This window comes from Gossypium hirsutum, chromosome A04 (genome assembly GCF_007990345.1).
Source record: "Gossypium hirsutum isolate 1008001.06 chromosome A04, Gossypium_hirsutum_v2.1, whole genome shotgun sequence".
Taxonomy (NCBI): domain Eukaryota; kingdom Viridiplantae; phylum Streptophyta; class Magnoliopsida; order Malvales; family Malvaceae; genus Gossypium; species Gossypium hirsutum.
The window spans coordinates 88,181,695-88,202,019 of NC_053427.1; the positions used below are offsets into that span (position 1 = coordinate 88,181,695).

At 32.2% G+C, this 20,325-nt stretch overlaps 1 protein-coding gene across 1 annotated transcript; it reads left to right on the forward strand.

Annotated features, from left to right (window-relative positions):
• Positions 1-237: 237 nt before the first annotated feature.
• On the forward strand, positions 238-3,663 carry LOC107933380 (F-box protein SKIP14). Its single transcript, XM_016865580.2, has 2 exons — positions 238-2,003; positions 2,674-3,663. The coding sequence occupies exons 1-2, from the start codon at positions 1,065-1,067 to the stop codon at positions 3,217-3,219; spliced, it is 1,485 nt and encodes a 494-aa protein (XP_016721069.2). The 5' UTR covers positions 238-1,064; the 3' UTR covers positions 3,220-3,663.
• The last annotated feature ends 16,662 nt before the right edge of the window (positions 3,664-20,325 follow it).

Here is a 20,325-nt window from a genome sequence, read left to right on the forward strand (position 1 = left end):
TCGTAGCTTGGTGCTCGCTAGCTGAACTTAAAAAACTTAAGAACCCAATGACTTAAAAAGACAAACTTTCGATTAGTTCAGTGATAATTCTATAACTTTTTGAAATCGAGTGACCAAAACGTCAACATGCTAATAGTTTAGAGACCTTGCGGTAGTTTACCCTAAATATTTTTTTAATCTTTTTTACTACTGGCACGTGTCTATTTACCAATTATAATTCACCGTTTACCGTATATTTTCTTTCCCCTAAAAAACATGCCCTTCTCTCTCTGTTATCGTTTGCTATTTTCTATTTTATTTTCTCGCGTTTTCTCGCTCTCGACAGAAAAAAAGAATAAAGAAAAAAAAAACAAATAAATCTTTTTTCATCGTTGATTGTTTGAATTGGTTCGAGTTTCCCCAGTTTCTCAACCGCCATCAATCCGAAGAAAAAAATCGATTTTTTTTTGCCAAATTAGCCAAATTAGGCAAAATCTCTGTCGATTGCGTTTCGCGGGAGTGAAATTAGGGAATCATTTTGTTGGTAATCTTTTAATCTTACTGTGGATTTGACTATTTCTCAAACCAGGTTTTCTACTTTGATCTATATTTTTTATTGAAAAAAATTGAAAAATAGTTTATTTGACCTGCTTGGTTCGTCGCAAACCCTAGTTTTTTTTATTAGGTTTAGTTTTTTTGAGGGATTCAAAAACAAAAAAAATTGTGATTTAGGAAATTTCATTGATTCTTTTTTGTGTATAGGTACAGAAATTAGATTATGCCACTATTTTTTTTTGTTTCCTCTTTTAGGATTTTTTAGTTGATATTTATGTTTTCTTAAGGAAAAACTCTGTGAAATTTTTGGTGCGTTGTTTTAGTTTACCATCCAAAATCGAGGGTTTTTATTTTTGTTTCATTTAATTTTAGCTGTTCTCACAACTCCCCCCCCCCCGCGGGGCAAAAAAGAGTGAGAAAAATAGTAAGACGAGAGATTTTTAGGGTTTGCATTGAAAAAAATTAGGGTTTTTTTGTTTAAATTAAGATCGAGGAAGGAAAGATCGGATAAAGTGGTTGTAAATAGCACAATGGCTTTGAATTTTTCCCATCGGCCGGTCTTTCCTGCTAATTTGACTGAAGATAATCTGCTTTCTCCTATGAGAATCGCGAATGGATACCTTGTTGAAGGTGTAGCCGAGAAGAATGGAGATGGGTGTATGAAACCTTGTCATTCGGATCATGCAATGGAAGATTGCTTTGATTATGGAAGGGATAAGGGTGGTGGTGATCGATGTGGTTCTCAGGAGTCTGTTTCTAATGATATTATTGATCTTTTGCCGTCGGATCCTTTTGGAATGGATATTACTAGTACTTTCACCGCAATTTCCGGTTGGCTTGAGGCCTTGGAATTCGATTATAGTCACTATGTGAGAGATGAGGTGGGGACTGGTGATGGGAGTTATCAGTTTGCTGGATTGAACTTAATTTGGAACAATGCAATGTGGTTCCAAACGTTCCCTGGAAGTATGGGGTTCGAGTGTAAAGGTAGTGCATCGGATCAGTTCGGTGGTGGGTGTTCGCAGGTGCAGGAAAGAGGGGATGTTTCTCATCGTGATGGTCTTGGATTGGACTGTAATGTAGTTGACACTTTGTGTTCTGGGAATGAAGATATGATTTCTGTTGACCTTGAAAAAGAAGAATTTCAGGATTGCAAGGTTCCTTCAGATGGACCCGAAGGAGCTCCTCATGAAGCACTGATTTTGGCCCTTGGTTATCTGTGTGTGCGGGATCTTCTTGTGGTTGAAAGCGTTTGCACATCTCTGAGGAAATTAGTTCTAAACGATCCTCTTCTATGGAGGAGTATATACATTGATCAGCCGCTAAACGAGAAGCTTACTGACGATGTTCTTTTACGAATAACTAATAGGGCTCAGGGTAGCTTGCAATGCTTGAGCCTGGTTGATTGCAAAAGTATTAGTGATGAGGGTCTTATGCGCGTGGTTGAAAATAATCCAAAGCTAATCAAGGTTAGTTTGTTGCTTTGAGATCTTGATTCTCGTGTTGGTTTCTATACCTTGCATTGTATTGGTGTGCTAAGTTGTAGGTGTACTTGTTCATGCACTTTTGGTTGATAAGCTGTATGTGAGTTAACCGTATCATGTAGAAGAATTTATTGTATGGAATGTGATTGAAGATGTTTTCATGTTGTAGTATGCTTAATGTTGTTATATTTTGGCTGAGTGGTGTTGCTATCTACTCTTTTTGTTTTATTGTACCGACGCTGTTTGTTTTCAGGTGATTTCTTTTGAAAATAAATTATGAACTCAGTTAAAGTCAAATTCATAATAGCCTTTAGACTCGTACACAATAAGGTAAAAGTGTGTACCCTCATGGTTTTTGACTATATTGAACAAATAACTAGTTTCTCTACTATGAAATTTGTTTCGAGGGCCGTTTTTCATTGCATGGAAAATCTATGTTTGGAAAGAAAAAACACATCAGTGGTGATGTGAAGCAGTAGCTTTTGAAGCATTTTCTCAAAATTAATTGGGAAACATAAAAGCTGTCTCTTGTTTCTTTGGGAGTCTGGCTTTTTACTTTATTCGCTGTGATGGTTTTGTTTAGTTCAATATATCTTTCTACTATTTGAATCAATATATATATAACTGTAATATACTAAATATTTCCTCCTTGTAGCTGAGTGTACCTGGATGTACAAGACTAAGCATCGAGGGTGTTTTGAATAGTCTAAAGGCTTTGAAGTCTATGGGCACACAAGGGGTGAAGCATTTGAGGATCGGTGGGCTTTTTGGTGTGACACTGAAACATTTTGAAGAGTTGAAGTTCCTGTTGGGCATAGACAACCAGATTCAGCAGATTGTCCAGAAGCCACATTTTTATAACCGAAGAAATTTGTATATCTCTAGCGAAGATGATCGTGCCATTGATATTGAAATGTGCCCAAGATGCCAGAACATGATGCTTCTCTACGATTGTCCTGCAGAGGGCTGCCGGCAAAAAGTGCATACTGCTCAATTATGCAGGGCATGCAGTCTTTGCATATTACGGTGTCTTCAGTGTGGTCGGTGCATTAATGACAGCGAGTACGAAGAAACGTTTAGTCTGGAGTATCTTTGCTCAGATTGTTGTAAGCAAGAAATAGCAAAATCCCACGACAGGCCAGATAGGATGATTGGCTCGTCCAGTTTACCTGAAACTGGCAGCTTTCATCTTCATGGCTAGACTGAAATATTTCACATTTTCTGTTCTCTACTCCCAGTTAAGGTGTCGTGTTATCTCTCTTATATTTTAATCTGCTAATAGTGTCAACCATCTTGGGTCCTCGGAGCCAAAGGTTCAGTCACATTCCCACAGAAGAGCTGAAAAGACAATAAAATCTTTTGCTGCACGCATTGTCCAAGAGAAATAATCTTGTTTGGGTGGTTTTCGATTGACACGTCAATGCTGCCAAGAATAAGGTGGAAATCATGAATTTGCCGACATGAAAATAGATTCCCCAAGGAAGCACTCATCTATTCATATCGTTAAACGAGAATATTTCTGGCCACCATCACTTTTGCAAGGCAAGTCGCTTTTTAATTATTATCTTAATGTGATTTTCTTTAGTCTCTGTTTATTGAAATCTTTATTCACTGAACTCGGGAAATACAATATCTGTTCTATTGATTCCTTAGTAGTTGGATTTTATATTTAATCTGCCCTGTGATAGAATTTGTCCGTGATGCTAGCTGTCGACATGATTAGGATACGATGTTTTAACATTTTATAAGTCCAGACTTTAGAGGAAGCTTGAAGCCTTTTGCAGATAATAGTAGAGTTTCCTGTCTTCATGTATAGTATTATTGAAAGGTGTTAAGGATGTTAGAAACCAGAGTTGGAAGTACCAAGGAATAGGGACTGTATCATATTAGTGGCCAAATTGAATATCATTGCTGTTTAAACTTTAGACTTAAATTGCAATTAAAAAATATTTTTTATATTTAACTCTGTTATAATTTGAGTTTATTTGATAATCCATTTGTTAATAGAGTGATTAATAATTTGGTGCTGCTAAGGTACCAGCTTTACTGGTCTAAATTGGTTGATCATAGGGGTTAAATGGAGAGATTAATATTTTGGTAACGGCTCTACCATTAATTACATATAGTTTTGATTTATATCGATTTGTACTGATATGATATTTTATTTATTTTTTATAATTGCATTAAAAAATAAAAAATAATCATTTAATTAAGTTATTGACCTTATTATAGAAAATCCAAAATTACCAATATCAATCTTAAGTGATTCGTCCATTGATTATTATGTTTGTTTTCTTTTATTAAGAAACTTTGCCTATTCCCTAGGCCTAGGTTTGGATCAGTGGTCTGATTGGGTTCTATAAAAAAATAATAAAAGGATTTTTTCAGCCTTTCAAAATAATTTAATTCTTGTTAAATTTATATACTAGATAATTAATAATGACATTAATGTATATGATTTTTTTTATATATAATAATTTTAATTTTTAATATTTATATTGTTATTTTATGAGATAAATTTGTTAATATATGATTGGATTTATAAAATGTATAAATTTTAAGGGTTAAATTTATTAATATATGAATTAAAATTGTATAATTAATTGTCTTTAATTGTTTGCTTTTAAAATCAACAAGAGCAAGAGAAATTATCTTTTTATCATAAAAAGTTACTTGTTGAATTATCTCCCGATTTTTTTACTTTTTATTTTTATTGCCTGTGTTGGGTGTTCACTACTTCTAGGTGTGTTGTTTTTGTTCTAGTCGTATTAGTTGCGATATTGTATTGTTAGGGTTTTATGGCAAAAAGAAATTCAATTTTGATTCATCAAATCAACCAATTAAGCAGTCAAACTGATGCCCCACCAAAATCAACGCCGTTTGTTTTCAAATTGGGCAACTGAACTTATTTTGGACTTTCACAAGGCGAACACTGTAGGAATTGAGTTCTGTGAACGTTTTGTCTTATTTGTTGGTGGCATAATATTTTTTTTGGCATAATTATTCTTTTAATATTTAAATTTGTAAATTTTTGTTAATTAACTCTAAAATGAATGGAAAAAACATTTATTAATTTTGTTCACTTGTGAATTGTTATGTTGTCAACCTTTCATTAATTTTTTAAAACTTAAAGATATTCTTTTATACCTTTTCATAATTTTTAATTTTTAACAAATATTTATATTCAACTTTTAAAATTTAAAAAAAAATTAAATATTAACATGTTAATTATGACATAATCATCCACATGTATCATTAGTTTTGAATTTAAGAGTCAAAAAAGTATAATGAGTTTTGAATTTAATATTTCAAATCAACAAAATACACAAACCATAAATTCAATTACCTGTTAATATATGACTAATACATAAAAATGTCATACTTTTGTTTTCAATAATAACAAGAATAAGATCAGTTATGAATAATATATTTAATTAATATAATTAAAGGGTCAAGTCAACCGGTAATCACATAACTATTTTTTATCATTTAATTACGAGAAGTTACAAATTGTTCACTCAAGTGTAAGTTAATTTAATTTTTGTCACTCAATTATAAAAAGTTGCAAAATGATCATTCAGTTATTCAATTTTGTATACTTTTAAAATTGATATAATAACAATTTTAACTTCTTAACATTTATAGATTATGTTGAATTGATCTTAATTTAAAATAAAATTAACTCTCAATTTTTACATATTGTGTAGTTTGATTTATTATTTTTACAATTTTGCTTTTTATTGTCACATTAAGGGTTAAATTTAAAAGGAGAAAAAATGAAATTTATTATATTGGATTTAAGGGTGTTTCTATTTTTATATATTTTCAATCAAATTTATTTTAGTTTTTTTAGGTGAAAGGGTCAAAAGAAAAATAAATTTACAATAAAATAAAATAAAAAAATACATAGTGTGTAAAAGTTGAGGGTTAGATTTTTTAGAATCAATACTAAATTGATACAATGTATAAATTTTGAGTGTTAAAATTACTATTATGTCAATTTTAAAAGTTGTTAACATTAGTCAACTAGTGACCAAAATGGACAATTGAGTAGTTAGATGATTAAAAAAAATTACTAATAGTCGAGTGACTATTAATATAGTTTATCCTAAAAAAAAACACAAAATGATTTGGAAAGCTCGAAAGGACAGCATTGGTATTTCCAAAAAAATGTGGGTAGCTCTCTAAGGGTTAAGTCCCTTTTTGGGCCTAAATATTGGTAATTTTTTCTGGCAACTTAAGCTCTTTGTTTACTTATTAGGACTTTGAACTCTTTTTCTTTCAAATTAGGTTTTAAATTCAACAATTATTGCCACATTGAGGCTTAAATATTTTTTGTCCTAAGTTCGGCTTAATGTAAGAATGATTGTTAAATTCAATCACTAACTTGGACAAAAAAAAATTCAAACCCTGATGTAAGAACAGCTGCCTAATTTAAACTTTAGTGTAACAACAATTATTTAGTTTAAGGCCAAATTTAAATAAAAAATAAATTCAAATCCTAATTTAAAAATAATTATCAAATTCAGTACTCCAATAATGATTTAACCCTAAATGCACGTTGATGTAATGTGTGAAACAGAAAGTAGAGTAGTTTATGAAAGCAGTGGTCCTGTTCCGCCATGAATGAGTGAATCTCAAGATTCACAAATGGTGAAAATTACAGTTCATTATATATATGTATATATATATGCATCTTTCACAATGCTAGTGTGTCGACATTGTGTGTTCATCCATTTCATATATAATGTTTTATTTTTATTTTTTAAAATCTATAAATAGTTTATTAAAATTATAAAAATTTATTTTATAATAATATTCATTATAAATTTTTTAATGTTTTGATTTTTACATTTTATAAAAAAATGTCTTTTGCAACATCAATGATTATAAATAATAAAGTATATTTTCATTGAATAGTTTTTTATAACAACTTTTTGTCTCGAAGTTTAATTTTATTTCGAAGTGAAATAAAAATTATAAATTTTAATAAGATATAATTTAAATAAAATATTATAATTTTACGTAATTTTTTTTTTATTAATAAAAAATAATATTTAATAAAATAAATTTTATTTTCAAATTTTATTAAAAATATTATCTAAATCTCATTAATTAATGTTATCAATAGTATATTTTAAATTTTATCTTTTAAAAATTTAAAAATATTTAAATCTCAATTATTATAGGTGTATAATGTTGTTTTTTAATTAAATTATATTTATTGCTTTATTTATCTTTTCAAATAACGTTATATTTCCACGTGTCATATTTTCATTGGTTGATTTAGTATTTACTAAGGGTGTTAATTTCAAGTGCCATAATAATACGTATATTGATAGTTTAGGCACTAAATTAAACATTGGAGAATATAAATGGATCATCTCAAAATTACGGAATATATTAAATTTTAAGTAAATATAAAACATCATAAACACGATATAAATATTTTTTTGAACAATTTCATTATAATTTTTGATAATATATGTTTTTATGGACACAATATTTAAAACTAATCATAGTCCCTCCTAACCTATAAATAGGAGAATAATAAGCTTCAGCAAGCTCAAACCCGTGTCCTCTTGCATTGACAATGTGAGAATAGTTAATTACAAGTTGTTAGTCTGGTACGTCTAGTGGTTAAGTTGTTAAGGAAAAGATAGTCAGTGGTTGACCTCTATAAATATATCAATTGTATTGCTCAAGAAGGTTTTAAGCAGAAATCATAATATTTGTTTCTCTATCCATAAATCTCATAGTCTTATATCTTAGATTTCTTCATGGTATCAGTCGCCTAGTTCCTGGTGGTTGTTCTTTGCTCCGTGCGCATGGATCCGTCCGTTGACTCTCCGCCTGGTGGTGCTTCCTCTGCTTTCTTCTCCAATTCTCGACTGGTTCATAGTTTTTCTCGCTATGACACCGTGAAATTGGATGAAACAAACTTTGTTCAGTGGCAATTTCAGGTTCGCCTCATTGTTAAGGGTTATGACCTCCAAGGTTTCTTGGATGGCTCTGTGACTGCTCCGCCGAAGGTGGTGACCCTGCCTGATGGCACCATTGCCCCGAATCCCGACGCAATTCTGTTTACACAGCAGGATAAATTGCTTGCATCGTGGCTCTTCTCCACGGTTAATTCCTCTCTCCTTTCTTATTTTATTTCAACTAAAACTGCCTGTGATATTTGGAGTGCTGCGAGTCATTTATTTGCAGCGACTTCCATTGAGAAAGTGTCTCAGATCCGGCATGATCTTCATGCTGTTCGGAAAGGAGGATCCACGGTCAAAGAGTATGTTTCGAAGATCAGAACTCTTTGTGCTCTCCTTGAGGCGTCGGGCTCGACTGTGTCTGAGGCGGAAAAAGTAGAGGTCCTTTTTGGTGGTCTTCCTCCTGAGTTTGACTCTGTTTTCATGTTCATTTCGGTCTCGTCGGAGCCATTAACGTTTCAGATATTAGTCGATGTCTTTATGGCTTTTGAAAGTCAGCAAACGAGGGCTGCGCGTGATCTTTCGATGGTGGCAAATGTTGTTGAAGCTCCTACGACTGTGGATTATGACTCGCGAGTTGTGCGTGGGGGCCGATCGTCGACTGGATCTCGCGGTGGTCGTGGCTACCGATCGAGGGTCCAGTGTCAGATCTGTAATCGCCTGGGTCATGTTGCACAGAGGTGTTATTATCAGTTTGACAGAGATTACGGGGGTTCTGATGCCGGAGCTTTGGCCGGTGGTGGTCCTGCTCGTCCACGTGGATATTCTACGATGCACAATGTTGCAGGAGGACAGTGGGTCTGGCAGCCTTCTACTGGTGGTTATTCACAGCCCAATTGGGCTGATTTACAAATTGGACTGCATTGGGGGTTCTTATGTGCCCCGATTCCATGCGCTTGGGCCTTATACTCGCCCTAGCAGGCCTGTTGGGGGCCACGAGGCCCAATTTTGTGCTACTGCTCCTAGGCCAATTCTAGCATGCCGTATGACTAGGCCACCCGATCAGCAACCTGGTTTCATGCGCGGTCCTCAACCTGTGTCCCAACAGTCTCCTGGATCTCCTGTCTCGAATTTTGTGGGTGGTTCGACTGCTGCACCGGAGGTCCTGTGGACTACAAAACCACGTGCTCGGGTTTTTGATATTGATGATTTTCAGAACATAGGCTTGCCTCGTATTCCCAATTTTCGTGCTTCAGATTTTTCTGACTCGTCTCAATACGACTCGAGTTTTGGGAGTGTTGCCCCATATGTGCCTACTCAAGTTGGGTCTTCATCCCGGTACCTTGACTCCGGTGCGTCTCATCATGTTTGCCAAAACGCTGCCAATTTGAATGCTTCTAATCCTTATTCAGGTACATCGGAACTTTTAATGGGCAATGGGGTCCCAACTAAATTTTATCTGTTGGAAATACGGTTATTTCTACCAATTCCAAGCTCTTACGATTGACTAATGTATTGTGTGTTCTGAGTATTCGCAAGAATTTGTTGTCTGTTTCACAGTTTGCTAAGGACAACAGTGTGTTTTTTGAATTTCACCCCACTTATTGTGTCATTAAGGACATCAAGACGCAGGAAATTTTGTTGCGGGGCTAAGTTCGTGATGGGCTCTATCATTTTTCGGTCGCATCACCTATCTTGTCTTCCACAGTAGTAGCGGTTCATAATGTTGATGGTCCAGCCTCTCTGATGATTTCTGACACATTTACTCTCTGGCATAATCGACTTGGTCATCCATCGGCCCGGGTTGTTAATGATGTTTTAAATAAATGTGGAATTGTTTCTAATACAAAGACTCTTTCTAATGTTTGTGTTGCATGTCAGAAGGGCAAGTCTCATAAACTGCCATTTTCTAATTCTAGTACTGAGTATATAGAATTGTTTGAATTAGTAGTTTCTGACTTGTGGGGTCCAGCATCTGTTGCCTGTGAAGGGAATCTGTATTACATTTTTTTTGTGGACATGTGTAGTCGTTTTACCTGGGTGTATTTACTCAAACGTAAGTCTCAAGCATTAGACTGTTTTCTTCAGTTTCAACAAATGATAGCGACTCAGTTTGGGAAGCGTATTAAGAAGTTTCAAAGTGATTGGGGCGGCGAATTTCGTGCCTTTGCTTCCGTTCTTGCTGATCAAGGGATTTTACATCGCCTTTCGTGCCCTCACACTTCTGAGCAGAATGGGGCTGCTGAACGTAAACATCGTCATATTGTGGAAACTGGCTTAACGTTACTTGCTCAAGCTAATCTTCCTCTGAAACACTGGGGCTATGCCTTTAGCAGTGCCGTTCATCTTATTAATAGACTGCCTACTCCTGTTCTTCAAGGTCAGTCACCGTTTCAAAAGCTGTATGGGTGTGCTCCTTAATACAATCACCTCCGGGTTTTTGGTTGCTGTTGCTTCCCATATCTACATCCGTTCTTACAGCATAAACTAGATTTTCATTCTCAACCTTGTACGGTTTTGGGTTACAGCTCTCAACATAAGGGTTATTTTTGTCTCATTCCTGATGGAAAGGTTGTTGTTTCACGTCGTGTTGTTTTTGATGAGCATCGATTTTTGTCTTTGCCTCTGTCACCGACCACTGTGGATCAATCCGGGCAGATTGCTACGTATGTTCTAATTGTTCGACTATTCCCGTCTAACCCTCCGACTTCTCCTGTCTATTCATCTCTTACTCTTGATGTTTCCTTATCAAATCCTGTGTCTGACTTTGCGTCTAATTCTGTGGGTGCTCATTTTGTGGGTACGCAGTCTGGTTCTGATTCTCCCTTAATATCTGGTCCGTCTGGTGCTGCTGATTTGGGCGACTCACGGGATAGTCCTTCTGCGAGTCCGTTGTCTTCCTTTCCTTTAATGACGCCCCAAGTACCATGTGGTCCGTCCGGTAATACACATGCTATGGTTGTCCGATCGAAGGTGGAAATTTTCAAACCCAAGGTTTTGACAGCTGAAGCTGCTGATTTTGAGCCTTGTTTTATTGGTGAGGCTCTAGCTCATCCCGTCTAGAAGGTTGCCGTTCAAGATGAATTTGATGCTCTTCTGGCGAATTCGACTTGGGTTCTCGTGTCTTCTCCTCCTGGCCGGAAGGTGATCGGGTGTAAATGGTTATTCAAGATTAAGCGAAATCCTGATGGGTCTGTTAGTCGTTGGAAGGCTCGTTTGGTTGCCAAGGGATGTTCACAAGTACCAGGTTGTGATTTTATGGAAACATTTAGCCTGTTGTTAAACCGACTACTATTCGTCTCATTTTGTCTATTGCAGTTTCGAGACGATGGTCTCTTCGTCAAGTCGATGTGAATAATGTCTTCTTAAACGGGGATCTGGATACTGAGGTGTTCATGCAACAGCCTCCCGGTTTTGTTCAGTATGATTCTACTGGGCAACCGTTTGCTTGTCGATTGAATAAAGCTTTGTATGGGCTTCGTTAGGCTTCTCGAGCCTGGTTTGATAAACTCAAGCGGTTCCTGGTGTCAATTGGGTTTGTCGTTTCTAAGTCTGATGCCTCTCTTTTCATTCGGATTACGTCTGAATCTGTGCTCTATGTCCTGGTGTATGTTGATGATATAATTATCACTGGAAGTGACTCGTCTGTTATCGCGAGTTTTGTTGACCAGTTAGATGCTGAGTTTGCTCTTAAAGATATGGGTAATTTACATTATTTCCTTGGGGTTGAGGTTACTCGCTCATCTTCTGGGAGTCTGCACTTATGTCAAACAAAATATATTCGTGATCTTCTTGCTCGTAGTTCGCTTTCCAATGTGAAACCGATTCCTACTCCTATGGTCAGTTCTTCACGGTTATCAAAGAGTGATGGCGATCCGTTGAGTGATCCTACTGAGTACCGGAGTCTTGCGGGTGCCTTGCAGTACGTAGTCCTTACTCGTCCTGATATTGCCTATACTGTTAATCGTATTTGTCAATTCATGCACAGCCCTATTACGGTTCATCTGATAGCTTTGAAACGGATATTGAGATATTTGTGTGGTACTCCTGGTTATGGTATTATGTTTCGTCCTTCTACCCGGTTGTCTCTTGTGGGGTACGCTGATGCAAACTGGGGGTTGGATTTTGATGATCGTCGATCCACCTCCGGCTACTGTGTGTATTTTGGTCATTCGCCTGTCTCTTGGTGTTCCAAGAGGCAGCAAGTCGTCTCTCGTTCTATGGTTGAAGCGGAATACCGGAGTCTTGTCGCCGCTACTAGTGATGTCACTTGGTTGCTCTCCTTGCTCCAGGAGTTACAAGTCTCTTCTGTTGATACTCCTACCATCTGGTGTGATAGTTCTAGTGCAGTTGCAGTTGCTGCCAATCCTGTTCTTCACTCCAAGTTCAAGCATGTGGAGCTTGACTTGTTCTTTGTTTGTGAAAAGATTGCTGCCGGGACTCTTGTTGTTGGCGAAGTACCTGTTTGTGATGAGGTTGCTGACATTCTTACCAAGCCACTTTCTTTGACTCTTTTTACTCGGTTTCGATAGTTTCTTCGAGTTTTACCAGTTGAGAAGATGGATGCATGTGAGAATAGTTAGTTACAAGTTGTTAGTCTGGTACGTCTAGTGGTTAAGTTGTTAAGGAAAAGATAGTCAGTGGTTGACCTCATAAATATATCAATTGTATTGCTCAATGAGGTTTTAAGCAGAAATAATAATATTTGTTTCTCTATCCATAAATCTCATAGTCTTATATCTTAAATTTCTTCAGACAATAATACACATATCAATCGAGTTAAGACTTAATCGACAACCTGATATAAATATTTAGATTAATAGATCTAGCAATGGATATTTGTCGTTTTGAACATTTATGCCTTTGGGATTATTAAACTTCAATCCTCTAAAAGATTAGTATATAAAAAGTGAAGCCACTTGGCCATTTTAATTATTTTAAAGCCATAATTTTATATTTAAAAAAAAACAAAACCTTCGTCACCATCAAAGAGCTTAATTAATTAATTAATTAATTTTATTAATAAAAAAAGAGTTGAATTATTAACTTTGACATGGACAAAAATTTTGTCGGTGAGAAAGTGAACAAAAAAAAAATTAATTAATTAAAAAAAATTAGAAACCACTCAATGGATAAGTGGGTACCTTATGAATCCAAACATGTATCATGAGCTGAAATTTTAATAATTTTTTTAATTAACAATATATTTATTGTGATAATTTTTAAATATAAAATACAATTTTGAATATTAAATAATCAAAACAAATTTATGCTATAATTTTAAAATTATTATAAATTTTAATATTTATTATAAAATATGTTGTTACATTTTTATGCTTTTGAATATATATATATTTTAACATCCCTTAAGTAGGAAGATAATGCGCTGAAGCGCACTCGAACCCACATTCTCTTGCATTGGAAATAATGTCAATGCCAATCAAGGTAAAATAAATCGGTTACAAAAGTAAAATAATAATTTAAAATGATAAAATATTCATAAGTCTGTGTATTCTTCATAAATTTATAATTTAGCTTATGTATTTTTATTTTTAAGAATTTAATCCCTCTACTTTTCAGATTTGAAAATTTACAATGTCGTTTTTTCAATTACATGGCTATCAAGTGTGAGTAAATTTTTTATTTCAAAACCTCCACCAATATTTCAATATTTCATATGTTTGTTTATTAAGAAGTTTTTCTACTGGATTAATTTTTTTTATATAATTATGTTTATTTCCTTTAAATTAAGAGCTGTTTTTTTAATTTAATGTATTATGTATTTATTTTATTACTTTCCACCTGTAATTATCTTATTAGGTTATCTAAATAATAAATTATATTTCATTAAAAATATTCCACGTATGAAATTCTACATCATCCCCACTAATTTTTTTAACGATACTTTCATTGAATCTGTTAGAAAAAGCAGATTGAAAAAAAGAACAGAGGTTGATGACCAAAAAAAACTCAAAAATACAATCAGAGCTATTTTGACAAAACACGTAAACGTTAGTGGTCAAATTTGTCATTAAACCTTTTAAAAAAATCATTTTTCAGTTATTTAAAAAAATCAAAATGTTATATAAAATATAAAAAGATACTATATACCTTTATTTAGATTCCTTTATATCCACTCCATTTGTAAAATAATTAAAATATATTCGAATTAAAATCAGAATAAATTTAGAGGTAGCCCCACATTATGATATTTAAATTTAGGAAGAGCAGCAGGGGTTTAGCCCTAAAAAAATAAAATATTGTTTTTTAGACCCTTTTAAAATTAATGGAATTATAAAATAATTTATGGTAAAATTGCAGTTTACTCTCTTCAAAATGATAAAATTTTTAGTTACTTCTTTTAAAATCTATGAAGAGATAAACTAATATAATGGTGAAATTAAATTTAAACACTTATAAAATTGGTTAAAATATGATTATACTCTTGTACTTTCTGAAAATTAGGAATTTAGTCCTTGTGCTTATATTTTCATAAATTTTGTTTCTATACTTTTTAAATTTCAAAATTCAAGCTTAACTATTAATACTAATTTTTTTAAGTTAAATTTAAGTTATTTACAATATTATTTTTTAATTACATAACTATCGTAGTTTTTTTTTTAATATCGCAATAATAAAACTAAGAAAAACATTAACAATTAAATTTATCTTATAGATAAAACTCGAATCTGAATATCGAAAATAGACAACCAATCATTTGTCAAGTTGTTGGAAAAAGAAATCTGCAACAGTGAAGAAATTCATGAATCTTATCAAAAAAGTTTTTTTTTTAAAAGAAAAAGAAAAAGTGAGAACTAATGCTATTTGTACTAATAAATAAAAAAGGTAAGTCCAGCTATTAAGGATTTTAAAACACATGGTAACCACGAAATACACACAGCTCCACACTCCCTTTGCTTTGCCTCCATGTGTTATGTTCCCTTTGCCATTAGGCAAATGTCTGCCATTCTCCCCAACCTCACTCTCACTTTTCTGGTTAAAATTTGCCTATAGTCCCTGTATTTTCAAATTTTCGGATTTTAGTCTCTATGTTTGTATTACTAAGAGCTTAATCTTTCTACTCTTTAGATTCCAAAGTTCAGGTCTAACTGTTAATATTTTTTTATTTGTTAAATTGATTTTCGGAACATTTTGAATTTTTTAAAAAAAAAATCTACTTACTTAGTAGTCATGTAATTATAAAAAAGATATTGTAGTTAACTTGAATTTAACAAAATAATAATAATATTAACAGTTGGACCTGAATTTTAAAATATGAAAAGTAGAAGAACTAAATACTTGAAAATACAAGTATGTGAACTAAATTCCTAATTTTCGATAAATATAGGGACTACATTTTAACCTTTCTTTGTCAAACTTGGAATTGTACATATATGGTTTGTTGATTTTCAGTACAAATGGCCTGAACTAGTTCATGGGCCAATTGATTTTTTGTCTATTTTTAAATCAGTATCCCAATTAATTCGTAGTCTAATTGGCTAATCCAGTTCGATTCAAACAATATTGATAAAAATATAAGGGTTAAACTATTATTTGAGACTTAAACTTAGTAACTATTCTCACGTTGAGATTTGAATTTTTTTTTTGTCCAAGTTAAGCTATGAAATTGGCAGTTGTTATCACATTGGGGCTTAAACTTTATTTTTTGTCCAAGTTAGGCCCTAAACTTGACTTAGGAATTATTATCACATTAGGGCTTGAATTTTTTTATCAATATCAGTCTCTGAACTTGACAATTGTTCTTACATTGAAGCTTAAACATTAGAATTTTTAAGGAAATATCAGGGACTAACTTGAAAAAAAATTCAAACCCCAATATAAATTTACCAAATTCAAAGCCCAATTTAGATAAAAAAATAAACCCTAACATGAGAATAAGTGTTAAATTTAAGATATCCACACTGATTTAAACAAAAATATAAAAGAGTAGAATAATCATGTCCCTTTATTCATGAATAGAGTATTTTTTGGGTAGGGTTTAAATTTATATTCTTATATCGATCTGTTTTACTATTTGAAATAATAAAAATTAAAAATATTTTATATTAATATTTTAATATATTTTTAATCAAATTTAAATATTTTTTTAAATAGTAAAACAAAATTTTCGGAAGATTCGAGCTAGTCCAAGAACAATAACCTAAATCATCCAAATATAATGACGTCACACAACCTTTAAAAATAAAGCTGACGTGTAAATGATAATGCTCGACAACAAAATTATTGAAATATTAATATGACAGGAAAATACATAAATTGAAATAAAAAGAAACGTTCACGTGTCAAAATATGTTTATTTTCGGATATTATCGTAGTGCTAAATTAGTTGAATATGTCGAAAAAATAATTAGTCACGTGATTTTTTTAATTTTAAAAATATATTATTTTTAAAGAGTGTGTGAAAATATATTTAGTTAAGTGTGTTATTTACACAATTAGTGTGAAAGCATGTCTACTTTTATTGTAATTATCGAAAAATGTATTTTTCTTAATATATTAACAAAAAAATTTGTTCAACTGAATATGCTTTTACATTTTCTTTACAAAAATAATTTATTTCTTTAAAATTTTAAAAAGTCGACCTATTTGTCAATTAATGTTTTATTGGCATATTTGATTAATTTAGCTTTATTTAAAAATATTTTATATCTATATTAATTTTGTACAAAATTAAATATTTTATGTGTTCGTATTTTATTTTATTTTTTTAATATATTATGTTGTTTTTTTTAATATTATCAAATTCCACTCGAGACCGAGATTGAGCTTGAGAGGGACTGAATCTGATGTGGTGGTCCCTAGTCCTTTTTTGTGGGCTCAAAATGTGGTCCCCAGTGGTTTGAAAAAGATCAAACGGCCAAAAAATCCTTTGATGGAGCGAAAAAGATACCCATTATTTGTTGATAAAAAAATAAAGCAAATGTCGCCACATACATGCATGCGCTGTACCCTCTTATCAGTGGGCGTCAGGAATCTATGCTCAGTGGGCCATGTTAGAATTGGATTAGATCAGTGTTTTCAGGAAGGTCTGAATTGGTTAGGTTACTAATATAATCTTATTAATTTAGTATCTGATTTGATTGTAAAAATATTAACAAATTTACATATAAAGAAATAGTAAAACGTTTAATCGATTTGATCAATCTGATCTTTTATTCTAAATGATATCTCGATTAATTCATGATCCAATTGATTCGATTGATTAACCTAGTCCGATTTTAAAAATAATAAATTAGTATCATAAAAAATCAAATACTAAGTCAATAAAAATTCAGTTAAATCGATTTAAAGCTAGTCTTTTGTTATGATTTTTTTAATTTTTCATGTTGGTTCGATAGACCGTAAAATAGTGATTTAATTGATTCTCGGTCCGATTTTTAAAACATTACTATAGATATATTATTTTTTTAGTAATCATAAATAAATACTCATTGTTTTTCAGCAAATTTTGTACTTGCAGAAGTTGTTTTAAAACATATTCTATTATACTCTTCTCAATTTCGGAAGTTAATCCCTGTTTTTTTATTTTTAAGAATTTAGCTTTTTTACTTTTAGAATTCAAAATTTAGGTCAAATTGTTAACATCATTATTTTTATTTTGTTAAATTTGTTGGTGTGACATATAATAGCGGTAATAATTAAACATGAATTTTGAAATCTGAAAAGTAAAGAGATTAAAATTCTAAAAATAAAAGTATAAGGACTAAATTGTAAATTTAAAAAGAGTATAAGTTTTAACCCTTTTTTTATACGAGAATAGGAAAGTTATGAAATAGAAAACGTGGAAAAAGTTAACGTGGCGCTTCACAGTGTATTCAATAATGGTAGGGAAATTAAACTTGTTTTTGCTTAAATTAATAATGCAAATCAAAACTTTCCAACACGTTTCTAATTCTAACTTTCTAAATCAATTCAACTTTGAATTTTCTAAAAAATCGTGTAGGGAAAAGAATTTTGAAAAAAAAAACTTTGAAAATCGGCTCAAATTATAATGTTTGGTTTGGTTCGGGTTTAAATTAAAATTATTCGAGAATTTTTTTGGGGTCAAATTTAAATTATAATTTTTTGATAGAGTTAAAAATATAAAATTGTTATTGTATAAATATAATATTTACAAATTTTATGGGATTGAACTATAAAGTTTTTGTTTTAGGAAAGGGCATAATTGAATTTTTACATGTTCGATTCAAGCTTTGCTTGGTATTGTGGTCATGCATGATTTGGAGTTTGAGCTTTGCATAGAGAACTTGAAGAGGATATTTACATGCAACAACTAGAGGGTTTTACAGTGTTAGAAAAAAAGGACTATGTTTGTTTGCTAAAAAAATCCCTTTATGGTTTGAAATAGTCACCAAGACAGTGGTACAAGAGGTTTGATTCCTTTATGACTTCTCATGATTTCAAAAGTAGTTTTGACGGTTGTGTTTACTTTTAAGAAAAACAGTGATGGCTTTTTTGTGTATTTACTTCTTTTTGTTGATGACATGTTAATAGCAACAAAAGATAAATGAGAGATAAGAAAGGTTAAAACCAACTAAGTGAAGAATTTAAGATGAAAGATTTAGGACCAGCAAAGAAAATACTTGGTATGGAGATTATTAGAGATAGAAAAGCAAGAAAATTGTACCTAAGTCAGAAGGGGTACATTGAGAAAGTTCATTACAGATTCAATATGCAGAGTGCTAAGCCTGTTAGTACTCCTTTAGCAGCCCATTTCAGACTTTAATCGGCTTTGTCTCCATAATCAGATGATGAGATTGAATACATGTCACATGTTCCATACTCTAGTGCAGTGGGATCTCTTATGTATGCTATGGTTTGTTCACGTCCAGATTTATCACATGCAGTTAGCAGATATATGGCGAATCCCGGTAAAGAACATTAGAAAGTAGTTCAGTGGATTTTAAGATATTTATGAGGTACTACTGATGTTTGCTTACAGTTTGGAAGAACTAGAGATGGAGTAATTGGGTATGTTGGTGTTGATTTTGCTAGAGACATTGATAGAAGAAAATCTCTCACAGGTTATGTCTTTACAATCGGAGGTTGTGCAATTAGTTGGAAAGCACTTTGCAAACTACATTCGCTTTGTCTACCACTGAAACTGAATACATGGCGATTACTGAGGCTTGTAAAGAAGCTATTTGGTTGAAGGGACTCTTTAGTGAACTCAATGAAGACCTTCAAATCAGCACAGTATTTTGTGACAGTCAAAGTGCCATATTTCTTACAAAAGATCAAATGTTTCATGAGAGAACAAAACACATTGATGTTCGGTATCATTTTGTTCGTGATATTATTACTCCTGGTGATATTGTTGTGAGTAAAATTAGTACTCATAAAAATCCTGCAGATATGATGACTAAGTCACTTCCTATAACCAAGTTTGAGCATTGCTTAGACTTGGTTGGTGTTCATTGTTGAAGTTAAACCCTTAAGGGGTTTTATGGAAGAGGTGGAGAGCTTGTTCGTTGAGAGTTCGCGATGAAGAACGTGTTCGTTGAGAATTCGTGTCAAGGTAGAGATTGTTAGAATTAAGTGACCCGAATCCTTATTTAAATAAAATATAGTGGTAAAATAAAATAAAAGAAGAATCCATATAGAATTACACTTCTTTTATTTTATTTTAGAATAAGGTTTTTTAAACCTTATTAAATTTCATCTATTTCATATTGATTAGAATAAGGTGTTTCAGTCTTCCTAGAATATGGCTTTACAAGCCTATAAATAGACATAGTCTATTCCTCTTGTATTAATTCGAATTCGACATAGTGAATTTTCTTCTCCTCTGCCTGTGACTTTTTCCCGAAAGGGTTTCCACGTAAAATCTGTGTGTTTATTTTATTTTATTTTTCACAAAAATATAACCCTTAAAGTTTACATTTTTTTTATCAAGTTGACCCTTGATTTTTTAGCTAAATTTGGCTATTAACATTTCATAAAGAGTGAAATCATTGTTTCTAAACGAAAACTTTACTAAAACATTATTTTTATAACGATGTTTGCATAGCAACCCGTGTGGCAGCTCTTGTGTATTTCATGCTAAAACAATATTATTTGTCTTATATGTCACATCAATAAATAATTTTAAAATTATAAAACATTCAGAAAAAAAATGAAGTAATTGTGGATTGCCATGTTTGAAATTTTAACGTTTTAGACAAAATTTCGGTTAAAAAAATAACAATTTAACTCTTTTTTATGGTCAAAATTGACTATGTTTAAAAGATTAAGAGCTAAACTGATAAAATATATAAACATTAAGGGTCAAATTCGATATTACACCTAAAATTAATTAAAATTGACCAAGTGAAAATTAGTGAAAATGAGTAGGTGATAGAGACAAAATTAGAAATGTCGAC